General features: G+C 35.6%; 1 protein-coding gene across 1 annotated transcript; it reads left to right on the forward strand.

The window, feature by feature from the left end:
• Positions 1-253: 253 nt before the first annotated feature.
• On the forward strand, positions 254-15,351 carry LOC129238049 (death-associated protein kinase related). The gene is made up of 5 exons (XM_054873090.1): positions 254-270; positions 10,285-10,497; positions 10,572-10,747; positions 10,843-11,161; positions 11,532-15,351. Exons 1-5 carry the CDS (start codon positions 254-256, stop codon positions 13,522-13,524), a joined length of 2,718 nt encoding a protein of 905 aa, XP_054729065.1. The 3' UTR covers positions 13,525-15,351.
• Positions 15,352-15,986: the final 635 nt, after the last annotated feature.

Here is a 15,986-nt window from a genome sequence, read left to right on the forward strand (position 1 = left end):
TTCAAAATTCCCTCATCATCAACAGAAAGAAAGTTTTTTAGAATCTCAATTGAGCGAAACCACTTAGCTTCATCAGCGTGCACGTTACCACGGGTGTTGTGGGATGGGTTTAATTACATATTGCTAAGTGAACTCAGCTCGCTAAATTATGTATTTTGGAAGCAACTTAGTAAATACTTCCGAGACCTATATTTGAAATGCATCGGTCTTGTATTGTCAAAAAGTCCACCTTTCGCACGCATTGTCCCAAAAAATGTTGAAAGATATGCGGTAAGTCAGGGTGCATTCCATGTCATACTGGTTCCGAACATACCGATACAAACCCAGAGGAAGTTCTCACACGCACATTTTTCTGAAAACGAAATGGTTTTCCTACAAATTTTACTTTTCTCCAACTTTTACTAAAGATTTCTATAGTTAGTCTTATGAAAGGAGCCAATATGTCAATAGGGAAGGAGAAATTTGCTTACTGAGCAAAACTTTATCGATTATTGAATCATGAGTAACAGCATTTTTTTGCTTGGTTTTTTTGTCTGTCTGTATCTAATCTGCTTAAAAGTCAATTCTTATTCCTATATAAAGTGGCCTCCTGAATCCGAACGTTCGCTGTTTTTTCCATTACCACTCGCTTTATTTCAGAAGAAACTAACTCACCCGTTTTATCCTTGAAAATTTTAAACGAAAGCAAGTAAGAAGTGCTGAATTTGCTGCGGATCGAACTTTATATACCTCCGCGCATATTTTAATAAAACTCCATTTGAGCTGACTTTGGAAATAAAAAACTCATAGTCTCTCAGTTGGACGAACGGAAATTTAGTTCCACCTACGATTTAGGAAATAGAAGCCCAACTAATCGAGAGGTAAAAAATGGAAGAGAAGACACGCGAATTTCTTAACAAGAATTGAATGTGAAACTCTGATGAAAGCCTTAGAAAAATCTTTATATGCAACATCGACCTGGAAACCTTTCCGAAAAGTTGATATGCAAACTTCTGAGAAAACAGCCACGTTTAAAAAAGTAAATCTGCCAAATTAAGGGGTTAGAGGTAGTCTGAGGCCCGAAAAAATGATGATTTTCAATAATTTTTTTTTTGCTAGTCAATTGCTTTATTTATTTTACCAAAATGAAATCATAGCATTAATACATCAAGTTTCGACTTGACTTTAGCAAAATTTCAAAAAACAAAAAATTATTAATTGTAAAAGTTATCGCTGTTTGTGTGGAGACCGTTTCACCAGAAGTCCCTTGCGGTGATCATCACAAGTCCTTGGAGTCCTTGGAGATTTATCTAAAATCAATCGGACAAGAGAAATTAGTTATATTAACAGATAATCTTGTTCCTGATCGCAGCTTTTTTTTCGAAATTAACATTATGGGGGCCTAAGGAAATGTTTCTCAGATTTTAGAGAAAAAAAAACCGACAATTAATGGAAATTTTTGAAAAAAAATTCTTCGATGAGAAACGTGTTGTTTATGTTTTTCAAAAGCAGTATAAATTTTATTGAAATCTACCAAGCGGTATTTAAGTTACAGTGATCACCAGTACAAAAAACATAGTTTTGAGAAAACCGCATTTAAAGTTTCGCGCCCTTTTTTTGGTTTGTTTTAATTTCCTTTTAATAACATTTTTTTTTGTTTATTTAATTTAATTTGTTTTTGTTTTTATCTTATTTTATTTAGTTTACTTTAATTTATTTTATTTTAGTTTACGGTTTTTTATTATATTTTATTTGTTTTATTTCATTTAATTTTTTTTGTTTATTTAATTAAATTTTTTTTATCTTTTTTTTTTAGTTAACTTTAATTTATTTTATTTTAGTTTACTTTATTTTATTTTATTTTATTTTAGTTTACTTTACTTTATTTTATTTTATTTTATTTTATTTTATTTTATTTTATTTTATTTTATTTTATTTTATTTTATTTTATTTTATTTTATTTTATTTTATTTTATTTTATTTTATTTTATTTTATTTTATATTATTTTATTTTATTTTATATTATTTTATTTTATTTTATATTATTTTATTTTATTTTATTTTTTTTTTTTTTATTGCATCCCAAAAAAGGAGTGTTTTACATTAATTGGCGACAGCTTAGCTGCAAGCCAATAATTTATAACAGGTACAAAATATTACAATTAAATATATATATAAATATTATACAAAATAGTTAACAAATTTACTAACAAGAAAAACGTTTACTGTAAAAAGTTTCGGACTATATGACAAGAATTGAGTAAAGCTGCTTTCTGCATGTCGAAAATTAAATATTCTGGGAGTTGAAGAGTTTTGACGTTGTCTGCTAAGTTTTTATGCACTAGTCCGTGGGCTGAGATGATAATTGGTAGTATGTGCACCTTCCTTAGCTTCCACTGGCGTTTGACATCAATGCCTAAGTCAGAATATTTGGATATTTTTTCTGCATATGTTTTTTGCATGTTTCTGTTTAGAGGAACAGCAATATCAACTATATAACCAGTCGCTTGAGATTTATCAATAAGGAAAATATCTGGTCTATTGTGGTCTCTTGTGTTTATTTTATTTTATTTCATTTTATTTTATTTTATTTTAGTTTATTTTATTTTAGTTTATTTTCTTTTAGTTTAATTTATTTCTTTTACTTAATTAATTTATTTTTATTTCCGACTCGATTCTACTTAACATTCAGCAATCTCGCTGCATGTTGTTCGTCCTAATGCAATTCTGTTATAAATGCATCGATTTCCTCGAGAAAAATTTATATTCACCAATGCAACATAATTTACGCAAATGCTTTCAAATATCTTGCGTGACTAAAGCCGTACTTATTTGCGTCAAACCAAACCCGCATACCAATCAACAGATCAGCAGCTTACAGTGAAGCACAATAAAATGCACACAGCTGCCGGGCTAACATCTAGCAATCAGCAGCCAACTTTCGCGTTAGTGCCAGTGACCACGAAGAATCGCAGCTGCAACACTAATAGGCAGGCGGCGATATTGGTCTTACGTGTTGCATTCCCTTTGGTCATAAATTGTCACCACATTGAGAGTCTGTGCCTGCATACATTAGTGTGTATGGATGTGCTAACAGCTGCTACCGTCGCACTAGCACGCATCCTTACACTGTCTACCTACAACAGACCCCGCACCATTGCAACGCTATTTACCGTATGCCTCTATGAGTACTTCTATTTGTATTTCCCGATACAAAACAAAAACAAAAAAGCACGAAAAACCTTCATTATTAAGACTGCTTAGTGCCAGAGCACGCCTCACTCAACTCATCATTCCGAACACGCAAGCGAGCAGGCAGTCGATTTTGTTATTGCGCGCCGATGTTGCTTCTATTGTGTGGTGTTCTATCAATGAATGGATGTCGGCGCCAGAGCTACTAAAACCGGGCGGCTGGCTACTCACGCCCAAGTCGATGCGTCCAGACAAAACGTACACATCCGTTTGAGCGCTGCTTGTTTTTCTGGCCGTCCGTCTCTCTGCTGCTGCTAGTCTGGCAAGCTGAACTGGACACTGCTTGGAAACATAAGCGCAGTTATTTGTGTTGCGCACGAGGGTCGCTATTGATATTTTGTGATTGAAGAAGGTACTTTGTTGCCACAGAAGTTTTTTTTGTCAGAAGAAAAACTTATAATAAAACACTGCAGCATAGGAGGTAGCATAAATCTTTGAGTTCCTTAATTCGTACGACAACAGCAAATTTAGGTCACCCCTCTACAAAATGCAACACCTGAATGGGGCAAAGAAATTGGATGAGTTCCAAATGAATGACTAGACAGTAGAGAATGTGTGACCACGAAATATTAAAGTGGTGACCCTCGTATGCACCTATACATACATATGTCATGCCATGTGTGTGCCTAGCAAATGCGGCAATTCGATGCCGTGAACTTGATTTGGAACGTGTTAGGTGGATTGTGGCATAATAACTAAGTATTTATGCCCGTATTCTATCAATTCATGCGTACAGTATTGTGCAAAATGTAAGAAGTTTTCATCGCAATAGGATATATTGAACACAGAGATGCAGATCTGTCGAGTGTAGTATGTTTCCAAAACAGAAATAATGCAAACAAGGATTACAAAATGACTACTCTTCTATTCCAAATGCCAATTAAATCGAATTTTTTTTGTTTGAGAATTTCGAATAAATCGATAATAAGAACTGACTCGGTAATAAGAACTAAATCGATAATAAAATGTATCTATAATAAAAGAATTGTTCGATAAAAAATTATCGATACTACAGAAGTACTCGATAAAAAATAAATAAATCAATAGATGTGGATAATCGATTAAATGACTGTTTTGTTTGAGAAATTATGAGAAAAAATTCACGATAAAGAATTGTCGATAAAAAAGTTGAATCGATAATGAAAAAATTTTATCGATAATAAAGTTTAATCGATAATAAAAAAGGTAAATCAATGATAAAACAGTTAAATCGAAAATAAAAAAGTTTAATCGATAATAAAAACCTGCTCGATAATAAGAACTAAATCGATAAATAAAATGTATCCATAATAAAATAATTATTCCATAAAACATTATCGATAATATAAAATTACTCGATAAAAAATAAATGAATATAAATGTATAATCGATTAAAAGACAGTTTTGTTGTGAGAAAAAATTTACGATAAAAAAGTTGAATCGATAATCAAAACGTTTAATCTATAATAAAAAATTTTAATCGATAACAAAAGGGTTAAATCGATAACAAAAGAGTTAAATTGATAATTAAAGCTTACTCGATAGTAAGAACTGGATCCATAACTAAAATGTATCTATAATAAAAATATTCGATAAAAAAATATCGATAAAAAATAAATCGATAAAAATTGATCGATTTATCGATTAAACGACTTCGTTATGACGGAATACCAGATGTTGGTTGGTTGCTTGGTAGATGGGTTGATTCATCCAGAATCCTATTAGCGCTTCCGCCTCTACCAGAGTCGGAACCTTGTTATTAATTTTTTTATTTCGTTTGTGCTGTACAAAGTTATCCGCCAACCCTATTTAAGGGGTTACATGGGTTTCGTTGGTTCAAAATATCGATTTTTTTTCGCTTATTAATTTCTACAACATCTCAAGAATATTATCCTAAATTTTCAAGTCGATCCGAATAATAAATTCGGAGATACAGCCTTTGAAATGTGTGCGCTCCAAGCCACTTTTATTGTTACTCAACACTTTAAACGCGTTTTTCTCGGAACCGTGTTTTCAAAGTCGGTTGTCAAATGTTCTCGAAAACTACTCAATCGATCTTGATGAAATTTTACACAGGTGTTCGAGATACAATTTTCTCGTGCTTGAACGAAGGATTTTGTTTTTTTTTTCAATTACCACTATTTAAAAAAAAAAATAAAATGTCAAGCAAATTTGACCGAAATTTTCATTTCTTTGGAAAAATGTCTGCCAAAATTCCAATTTTTACTTTTTTTCTTTCCTTCGTTCAAGCACGAGTTTATGGTCTTAACTAAAGCACTTATTTTTGTTTTTTCATTTTTTATGAGCCTGTCAGGAGTTATGCTGACAACGCGGACGCACCTTTTTTTCGAGGTGTCACCGAAAATGACGTCACAATGAAGGAGTTTTAATTTTTTTTTTCTTTGAAAATTTCAGAAATTATTCTTTAAATATGTATGTATCTATAAGACAGAAAAAAGTTTGAATTAAATAAATAATTTTTTACATAGAAAAAAAACTATTGAAAATAGGCCTTTTTTTACGCGACGAAACCCATGTAACCCCTTAAGCCTACTTATGAAATTTTTCTTACATAGATTTTAGTTTTACCAAATTAAAAAAAAAAACTTTGTATTTAAACTTTTGCCAATAAAAATTTTTTTAAAATACAAATATATTTTCATACTTTCTTTAAAGTCCCTCCAAAAGACTATTTTTTCATATTATTACAGTTTTAACTTTTCACTAACCTCTAATGCCGCTATTTGTATCACTACTGTTGTATGCACAAAAAGTCACTCATATCGCTTTTTCAAACTTTACTCTAATATTTCATAGCAAACTACACAAATTTTTTTGTTGCTTTTCGTGTGGTGTATGCCGGAAGCAAGCCGTTGCTCTGGCTTTTATTATTGACATGAACTCCTTGCAGTTGGGCTAAACGCACACACACACTCGCGCATACAAACAAATGTTTTTATTATTTCTTCAACATCACTGTGACAATTGCGTTGCGTGGCACATTACTATGCGTCATACGCCAAGTGTCATTCTGCTTGTTGTTCTTCTTACTCTTATTGTTGTTGTTGCTTTTATTACTGTCATCAAGCTACCACTTAATGCCGTAAGTGTACGCGACAAAACGTGAAAAATGTCCGCAAGTCTTTCACACTTTTACAATAAAGTCTACAATTTATACCGCATACACCCATACGCACACACATATATATGTGCATTTGTGCATATTTGAGTATTAACTTGCATTGCAACACAGCCTAACATCGCCACTAAGTCCACAAATAAATGCAACATTGTCATTTAAACCAAATCGTCCGGCGAAATGAATTGTGTCTGTTCTTATGTTGTTTGTCTGTCTGTCTATCCACCCATCCAAAACTGGACTATGCTGTCTGGTGACTTCTGTCACTCGTCACGCGCCCCCAGACCGTTACCAAATTAAACATGGATGTGTGTGTGTGTACATGCATTTGCTCTCATTGCAAGAATTTCATTAATCAAGTATTTTGCGCGGCGGTTACCTAACCACTCAACTCAACGGTTCTTTGAAACCGGTGCTCAGTATTTAGATGTTTACTTCATTCTTTTCACTATTTAATTTTTTATTATTTAATTAAATTGCACCGTTATTAAGCACAACAAACCATTTCTAGTTAAGTGTGAGGATTAGGCTAATTTAATGTACTAAGTACTTTGAGTGCCTCGAACAAAAGTTAGTGAATATAAAGTGTACGAGGTATGGCTATTAAAGAGCAAATAAATTAACTTAGTTTATTTTGATTTCATACATATTTTTTTTACTTAATATCACTTAATATCCCTCGCTCAACGCTTTATGCGTCTCATCCATTGTTCAGAAAAATGCTTGAGGCTTTGCTCTGCCAACTGCTTCAAAACAAACGGTTGCCGTTACTCCAGATTCAATGAACTCAAACCTTGTTCCCTTTAATGCAGATTTCCCCTTAGACAACAGTTAACACTCGCACAGCGCACTATCGCACGAATAAAGCGGTTGGTCTCATATCAAGGATGATAGATTAGCAGGTTTAGCCATCAGCTATAGTGAAAAACAAAATGTAGGAGTAACTTCGGCTGCCACATCATCGCGTACTTGGCAGCAGAATTCTGCCCGCTCATTTCACACGTATTCACACACTCGTTCAAGCAGTCGTTGTGCAGACGGCAACGAAGAACCTTGATTTTTTTCATATATCACCAACACGATCTCAGTTTTTTTCATATTCAAGTCGCTCTCATGAACCCGATCACGTCAGCCAATCGGCTGATTCTATCAAATTCGCGGAGAGCCGGTTAACGGTCTGATCTTGCTCACTGGATTGCTTCACTTGACTCGACACACAATGCGAAATGAGCCGATACATTATTTTGCTCTATTGTTCTCTTAACATTTTTTTGGAGAAACAAGAACAAAACACTAATGCTAACGAAGGCTTTGACTACACAGATTTGTTTACAGAAACGAAAGGTACTGCATTTGAAATTAAAGGCTGGCGTTTGACTGGTGCTTACTTCCTCTAAAACAGTGCCAGTCTCGTTATTCCATCGATTTTTTTCTCTACATATTCATGCCCTCGGATATAACCAAAATTATTTAAATATTTTAATACTAACCCTACATGGAGTTAAAGAGAATAAAATTTTCATCTTAATATATTTTTTTTCTAAAAATGTTTACTAGCTAAAGGCTTTAATAGTACAAATTAACATCAAAGAGTCGTAATAATAATAAAAAATAATAATAATAATTAATAATGTTTTTCATACTATTTTTTTTTTTCAACTCTGTATAAGAATATATTTTTAGTATATTGAGAGCCGTATAAATCTAAGTCTCAAACTTTTTACAAAATTCGAAAAAATACTTCATGCATCATCATCAGATTTTCTAACTTTTTACTCAGAATTTAAATTTTTGTTTCTGGCGTGCAATTGTATAGATCATTTAGTTCAAGTAAAGGGTTTTTCAGTAAGAGCGCTTCAACTTTTGAACTTTTTTGAATAAAACACAAACGGTTTGACTTTTTTAACTAATTTTTTTTTTTATTATCGAGTTTGAACATATACATTTAAGTATGAAATTCGATTTCTTTTGCATGACAACCGCGTGCACGTTTTACGAAGTCCAATCGTTGAACCCAATTTTCGACCACTCTTTTGCATAAATCGACCGAAATTCCAGCAATTTCGCGTTCAATATTGGCTCTGAGCTCACAAATCGTCGCCGGCTTGTTACTGTAGACCAATGACTTCACATAACCCCAAAACGGGACGGCTTGTTAAATGAACCGTAAAATGGCCGCAATGCTCTTAAAGTAGCAGCAACAGAACGATTATTTTCATAAAAAATTTGCACGATTTGCAATCGTTGCTCAAGTGTGTAGCGTTCCATGGTGAAATGTATACTAATGAAGTTTACAAATGACAAGCGAAAAATAAAAAATATTGCGTCGTTCGCCCTCCCTATCGGAAAAAAGTTGAAGCGCACCTATTGAAAACCCCTATACAAGTATGAATTTGCTGAAAGTTCCCATTGATTTTTACTTATTTTTTCTGTTGACATTATCTGCATTTTCACTCCTTCAAGCTTTCAAAAGTCGTATGGACGTATATGTGCAAGACCGCTAGTAAGAAAATATATTAAAAATCAACTTCAAACGTATACTTTATTGCACTAGAATTAAATTGGCTATAAAACTACCTACCGGAAAACGAAAACTTAAAAATTCTGTGTAAAAAGTTCGACAATACGATCAAAATTTAGTGAATTTATTTTATGTTACATAAATTTTGAAACCTTAAAATATGTTGCTTTTGTTGTAGTATGGACTATATTTTTTATACAAAATTAATAGAAAACAACTGGCATCAAAAGCATTGCAAATATTGTGAAACAAAAATTAACTAAGTTAAAATTTTTTTGCATTACATACAGAGAAATCTACTCAAGTAAAATCACGTGTCTCTTGATAATGAAGTTTTTCTTTTTATTTGTTTTTCTGTTACAATTTAACGAGAAATTAGCTGTCAAAATAGATATGAAATTCTTATACGTGAAATATGCGTAAATTTTCTCTCTTTAATAATAATAATAATTTTACGACAAAGTTGTGCTCTGTTCACGCTGTGAAAAAGCTCGCAACATGTTGCTAGCAACATTTCATTTCACCCCTGTTTCCATTTGCTGCCGCCGTAGCCGAATGGTTTGGTGCATGACTACCATTCGAGAGTGCGTAGACTCGAATCTCGGCGCATGAAACAGCAAAATGATAAAAACAGTTTTGTCAAATAGCGGTCGCCCCGCAGCAGGCAATGCCAAGCCTCCGAGTGTACTTCTGTCATGAAAAAGTTCCTCATAAAAAACCATTTGCCGTCTGAAAAAAAACTGTAGGTTCCTCCATTTGTGGAAAAACATCAAGACGCACACCAGAAATAGGAGGAGGAACTCGGCTAAACATCCAAAAAGGGTGTACGCGCCAATTTTTTTATGCATATATTTTATTTAAACACACTTTTCTTGCTAAAATTTGCCAATTACTTCTGGGGCAGTATTTATAAATTTGACGCTTCTCATTTGACAATCAATGTTGCTAGCAACATTTCACGGCAAGCCAAATGCATGTTGCTGGTTAAATTTCGCGGCTGTAAACTTAACACTTTCCTTAAGAGTAAGCCAGGGTGGGATCAAATAGCCGTGTGCTCAAATGAGAGTAAAAGCCCAAGCTCGATTTATGAGAATAGCAAGCGAAAAAAATATAACTATGCAAAATTTGAAACAGCGAGTCCTTCTTGGCATGCACTGAAAATCGCACAGGCCGTGTGTCATTTAAACAATATTTAACTGTCCGCTCAAAATGGGCCGGTATCTGTCCCCTAACCAAGAAAATAAAACGGTTTGAAAAAATTATCATAAATAAATTATAGTATAATACAAAGCTTGTCTACATCCTGCCTTTCTATTTGTCTTGTTAATTTAAAACAAATTTTATATATAATTTTTAGTATTTTCCCATTTTTAATATTTCTCATTTTCCCAATTTTCCTTCTCTTTTTCTACAGAGGCAAATTCGCTGCTGTACGCCGCGCAATACACAAAAATTCCGGTGTACATTTTGCTGCTAAATTTCTAAAACGACGCCGACGCGCTCAATCCTCAGACAAGGAGATCAAACATGAGATCGCTGTACTGATGCTCTGTGATGGCGCCGACAATATTGTCAAATTGAATGCGGTGCACGAGTCACGCTCCGATACGGCGTTGCTGCTGGAACTGTAAGCGCCAAGCAAATTGAACAGCCTTTTGAAAAGCCACCTATTCTAATTATGCAATTTACTCTCTCTTCCAGGGCAACCGGTGGTGAGCTACAAACATTTCTAGACAATGAGGAGTGCCTCAGTGAGGCACATGCCCGCTATTGCATGCGTGAAGTACTTAAAGCACTGCAGTTCCTGCACAAACGTTCGATTGCACATCTCGATCTGAAGCCACAAAATATTTTGCTCACTGGTGAGCACATCGAAGGTGCGTATCTTTTAGGGCACACTGTGTGCACTATTGAAATTGTTGTTATATCATTTCATTATTCTTCTTCTTCTGCTTGTTTTGTTTGTTTGCAGACGGCTTGAAGTTGTGCGATTTTGGCATCTCTCGCGTCGTCGCCGAGGGCACAAATGTGCGTGAGATTGTCGGCACACCGGATTACGTGGCACCCGAGGTGTTGCAATACGAGCCGCTCTCATTGTTGACGGACATTTGGTCGGTGGGCGTGTTGGCGTATGTACTACTGTCCGGTTTCTCGCCTTTCGGCGGCGAGACAAAACAGGAAACGTTCCTCAACATTTCGCAATGTGCGCTGACATTTCCGGACAAACTGTTTGGCGGAGTGTCCGCTGCGGCAATTGATTTTATACGTCGCGCTTTGCGAATAAAGCCAAAGTAAGTGGATGTTTGTTGTGCAGTGGTGTGGAGATGTGCGGTTGGTTGGTAGCGAAATCGCCAAAAATAGTGAGATGTGGATGTAGAGACTGGCTAAGCTTGCAACATATTTTTGATTGAGTTTTTTTATTTTTTATTGTAATTCCTAAATCTCTAATGTTATTATTTGTGTGAATTAAACATCTGTAAATATTTTAAAGTTATGGAAATCCCGTAATTCATGAAGTTTTTGAGTGAAAAAACAATTTAAAAATCAGCACGCCCTCGCTATTTCTGGCTAATCAAAAAGTGCCATTGTGAACCTCAAAGATATCCTTTTTGCATCAGCATTAAAAATTTATTGATATATTTTTTTTTCGTTGTTTTACAGTGATCGCATGAATGCTGCAGGATGTCTCGAGCACATTTGGTTGAAAGACGAATGCTCAATCGATAGACAAATCCTCACAGACATCACCAAACCAACGACAGTCAACTCAGCAACCGCTGCAGCCGACGAAGATGTCGATGATGATGACGACGACGACGACGACGACGAGGAAGATGAGGTAGAAGAGGAAGAGGATGTGGATGAGGTGAGAGCGGATGAAGCTGAACATGAAAACGAAATGTCGCACGATGACGACGACGAAGACGAAGAAGTCAACATTAGCATTGATTCCAGCCAGCTGAATGGCACAAATGGCAGCAAAATGGAATCATCCGATGCGGAGGAAGTGGAGGAAGCACCACAACCAATCAAGCCTGTGGTCATCACTAATGGCAAGGCTGCATACAACAACAGCAATGGCTATGGCAAATATAATGGCCGAAGTGCCACTAATACCAACTCAACAACAAATAACGCCACGCGCCACAATAGCAGCACCCACTCCAGTTATGCCACCGGTGCTGGCAATGCTTCGAGATACAGCAATGGCACAAAGTTCGCTTCAAGCGCTAATACAACAACAACACAAAGAGCCACCGCAATTGTGACGGTGCCCGCAATGCGTGCCACAACCATACCGTTGCAGTACAACGGCGGCCACCATCACTATCAGCAGCAGCAGCAACAACAACAACAGCACCAATTTGCACAGCAAAAACATCACCAACAGCATCTACAGATACCTGCACGCCGGCATTCATCCTCAGACTCCAACAAGGAGAACACTTTCCTGGCTACCAAGAAAATAACGCCGACCGCAACGGCTGGTGTTGCTGGTGGTGTGGTGAAGAAGCCACTTTCGGCTACAGCAACAACAACAATTGTAATTGGAGGTAGCGAAATGGGCGGCACTTCAGCGACGACAGGAGTTGCTGCATCTGCTAATGTGGTTGCCACATTTAGCCTGCCCAGTGGTTATAACCACGCCAACAGCAGCAGCAGCAGCGGCAGCGGCAGCAGCAACGTCAACAGCCACAATAGTGCCAACAACGAAAAATATATAACCACTACAACAGCGCATTGCCTCTTCCCCGACGCACCCACAACACCGAAAGTTATACGCAAAGCACCCAACGCGGAGGCATCGCCCACTTCGGTGAAGGCACTGGTGAAAAAGTTTCAACTGGAAGGTGGCAACACAAGTCCGCACGGCGTGGAGAAGCACACAACAACAACAACCACACATCTGAAAGAGGCACAATCAACAAATCAGCAGACACAGCACGCAAATGCAGCTTCACCGCAAATAAATGGTGGCTCTAGCATTGGTGGCGGCGCGGGTATCGGTAGCAAGAAATCGCCGCTCAGTAATGGCAACGCCAAGAAATCTGATGCGTTGAGAAAATATGGTGACAGCAGCAACAACATTGGCCATGTCGTAGCCAATGGACGACGCGCTTCGGAGCCAACAAATACCGTGACGCATGTAATGGTAGCGCATAATCGCAGCGGCAGCGGTGGCGGCAGTCTGCCAACCAGCTACAAATCGACTTGTGTGCTCTGCCTCAGCTGTGGCAGCAAGGCGACAACGAACAGCGCTCCGAACGGATGCAGGCATTCGATGGACGCCAGCGGCAAGCTCAGCAAAGCAAGCAACGGGAACAGCAACAGCACTGCCACTAAGAGTAGTAAAATCGCTAGCAGCAACAGCAACGCCAACGCCACTGCCAGTGGCACTGCCATCAGCACAGCAACAGCCATCGTTAATGGCAGCAGCAGCAGCAGCAGCAGCAGCAACGGCAGCACCTCATCGACGCCAACAACTACTGCTTTATTGCTGGGCAATCATCAGCAGCAGCTGCACCATCATCACCACTTAAATAGCGTACACCATCATCCGCACCACCACCACCACCATCATCATCACATGCATGTGGCGGCGAAGAGTGCCGCAGCCAACAATTTGAGTTTGGATCAGGGTATTATTTGTTAGCTAAGGGCCAGCCGGGCGCGTAGGAATGCCAGAAATTTCTTTAACCGATTTCTTTGTTGTATGTAGTATTGCGTGGATGCTGTGTAAGCGGCTGGCCAACACAAATGCAGGCTATGCAGCCTAGCCGCTTGCTGGTGTTGGGTTTTCTGGTTGTGGCGTGGAGTTGTTGAGGAGCAGCGAGCGCATAGTTTTTCCTACTCTTTGCTTAAACTCAATTTTTTCTTGTTAAAGTAATGCATAAAAAGTGATTTAAAAAAAATCTGTATATTTAAATAAGTATTGTTGTAAAAATATGCGTTCCGCACTCTGTCACACACACACACACACACACCGCTACACCACTTAGGCTGAACGCCCCCCAGCAGCACACGCATGCGCGCTTACTAAGTGACTATTGATGGCGCGTGATTTGCACACGACGCTGCTTAATGTACGAGTAGTTAAGTGTTATAACTTTACAGCTAATTTTATTTAAATTAATGTGAATTAGTTGCAAAACTTGTAGCGTGAAATGGATAAGTTGAAATTGAATTAGTTGATTAGTTCAATGATGGATGCATGGGAGAGCGCGATAAGCATCGTAGTTGTATAATACAAGACTTGCGACATGTGTACGCGCATAGGTACATACATAAATGTTTCCGAACAAATGTTTAGCTACAATGCGCGCATACTTAACGGAATCGTAAATAAATGTCCCTTTAAGTAAATTGGAAATTTAAAAGTTGATGAAAATTTTCTTCAATTTATGTTTTGCTTTCGCTTTTTGTTGCTTTTTAGTTTCGCTTTTATGCCTTTTTTTTTGTGAAGCAACACTACTGTCTACTGCGACTGTTTGTTTCCTTAGCTTCCGCTTGATTTCTACGCATTCAGTCGTTTGGGTCATTGAGTTTTCACCCGCCGCGCGCTTTCAACTTACTTCTCTTAATTTATTTATTTAGTTCATTTACTTTATTATGCTTACACTTTTTTTTTATAAATATATAAATGAAAACATATCTCTTGAAGTTGGTTTAGTTTTATGAAGCCTTTATTTTGTAATTCCATATCGCGAAACACAATTAATTTTTGCATAGAATAAAAAATTGTACGTTAAAATTGAATTGAATTGAATTGAATTGAATTGAATTTGTGAATTGTGAACAAAGAAATGCCCAAACTTCTAGTTTTAATGCAAACATAAAGTAGGCAGAATTTAGAAGAAATATGCATTGCAAAGCAAATCCAAGTCCGCGCTGCTGCTCTTAATTAATTAAGTTTTAGTGAATTAGTTAATATAGAAATGTATTGTAGTTGTATTGGCTGTTAAGGCTTCAAATTGTTGGTGTCGCTGCCGTTGGCTGTCTTTTGTGCTGCTCTGCCAAGCAGCTGCGCTTAGTTGAGATTTATTTGCGATTTATTTGATTTCTGTATTTTTTATTACTCACTTTTTTTTTGGTTTGTTTTTGTTTGCTGCAGCATCTGCTGTGTATGATTTAAGTTTTTCACTTATATTTTTAATATAATTACCATATCTTCTATGTACTTTTTCTGCGTAGTAGCAGAAGTGGTTAACTTTACAAGATGAAAATCTGAATATGAAATGATTTACCTACCTTTACTTGTAGTTAAAAGCGGCATTATTGAAATAAATAATTACGTACATATCTACAGGCATGCAGATTTGCGCCGATCGTAGACAAATAGTTACTAATTAATTGATTTATGATAATTGATAATAACTGAAATTGAATTGAAATGAAAATGATTTGTGGTTTACTTTCTGTCAACACAACAACACATAAACGAATAAAAAAAATCCATTATATTTGGTAATGCATTATGAAATATTGTTTGTTTTCATTTCGTTTGCACTCGTTTTTTTCGAAAGGTAACATTTTTTTATTTTTTGAAGGATAACATATTTAAGATCTTCGTTTTATTTAATATTTTTTTAAATATTTTTTTATTTATTTACTTTTATCTAATTTTTTACCAAGAGTAGCATTTTTTAAATCTTCATTTTATTTAACATTTTTTTATTTATTTTTTTTCTTAGATTTTTTTTTCGAAGGGTAGCATTTTTAGATCTTCTTTATTTAAAATTTTTTTAATTTTTTTTATTTATTAATTTTTTTTTTGCTTTTCTTGAAGGGTAGCATTTTTCAGATCTTGACTTCATTTAAAATTTTTTTCTTTTATTTATTTTATTTTTTTATTTTATTTTTTTTTTTTTATTTTTATATTTTTTTTAATCTTTTTTTATTATTATTGTTTTTTCCTTGATATTTTTTTTCGAAGAGTAGCATTTTTAGATCTTCACTTTATTTAACATTTTTTTATTTTTCTTTTATTTTAATTTTTTATTTTATTTAATATTTTTTTTTTATTTTTTTTTTTATTTTTTTTTTTTTATTTATTTATTTATTTATGTATTTTTTTATTTTTTTTCGAAGAGTAGCATTTTTAGATCTTCACTTTAT

The sequence above is a fragment of the Anastrepha obliqua genome, chromosome 2, assembly GCF_027943255.1.
Source record: "Anastrepha obliqua isolate idAnaObli1 chromosome 2, idAnaObli1_1.0, whole genome shotgun sequence".
NCBI classification, from domain to species: Eukaryota; Metazoa; Arthropoda; class Insecta; order Diptera; family Tephritidae; genus Anastrepha; species Anastrepha obliqua.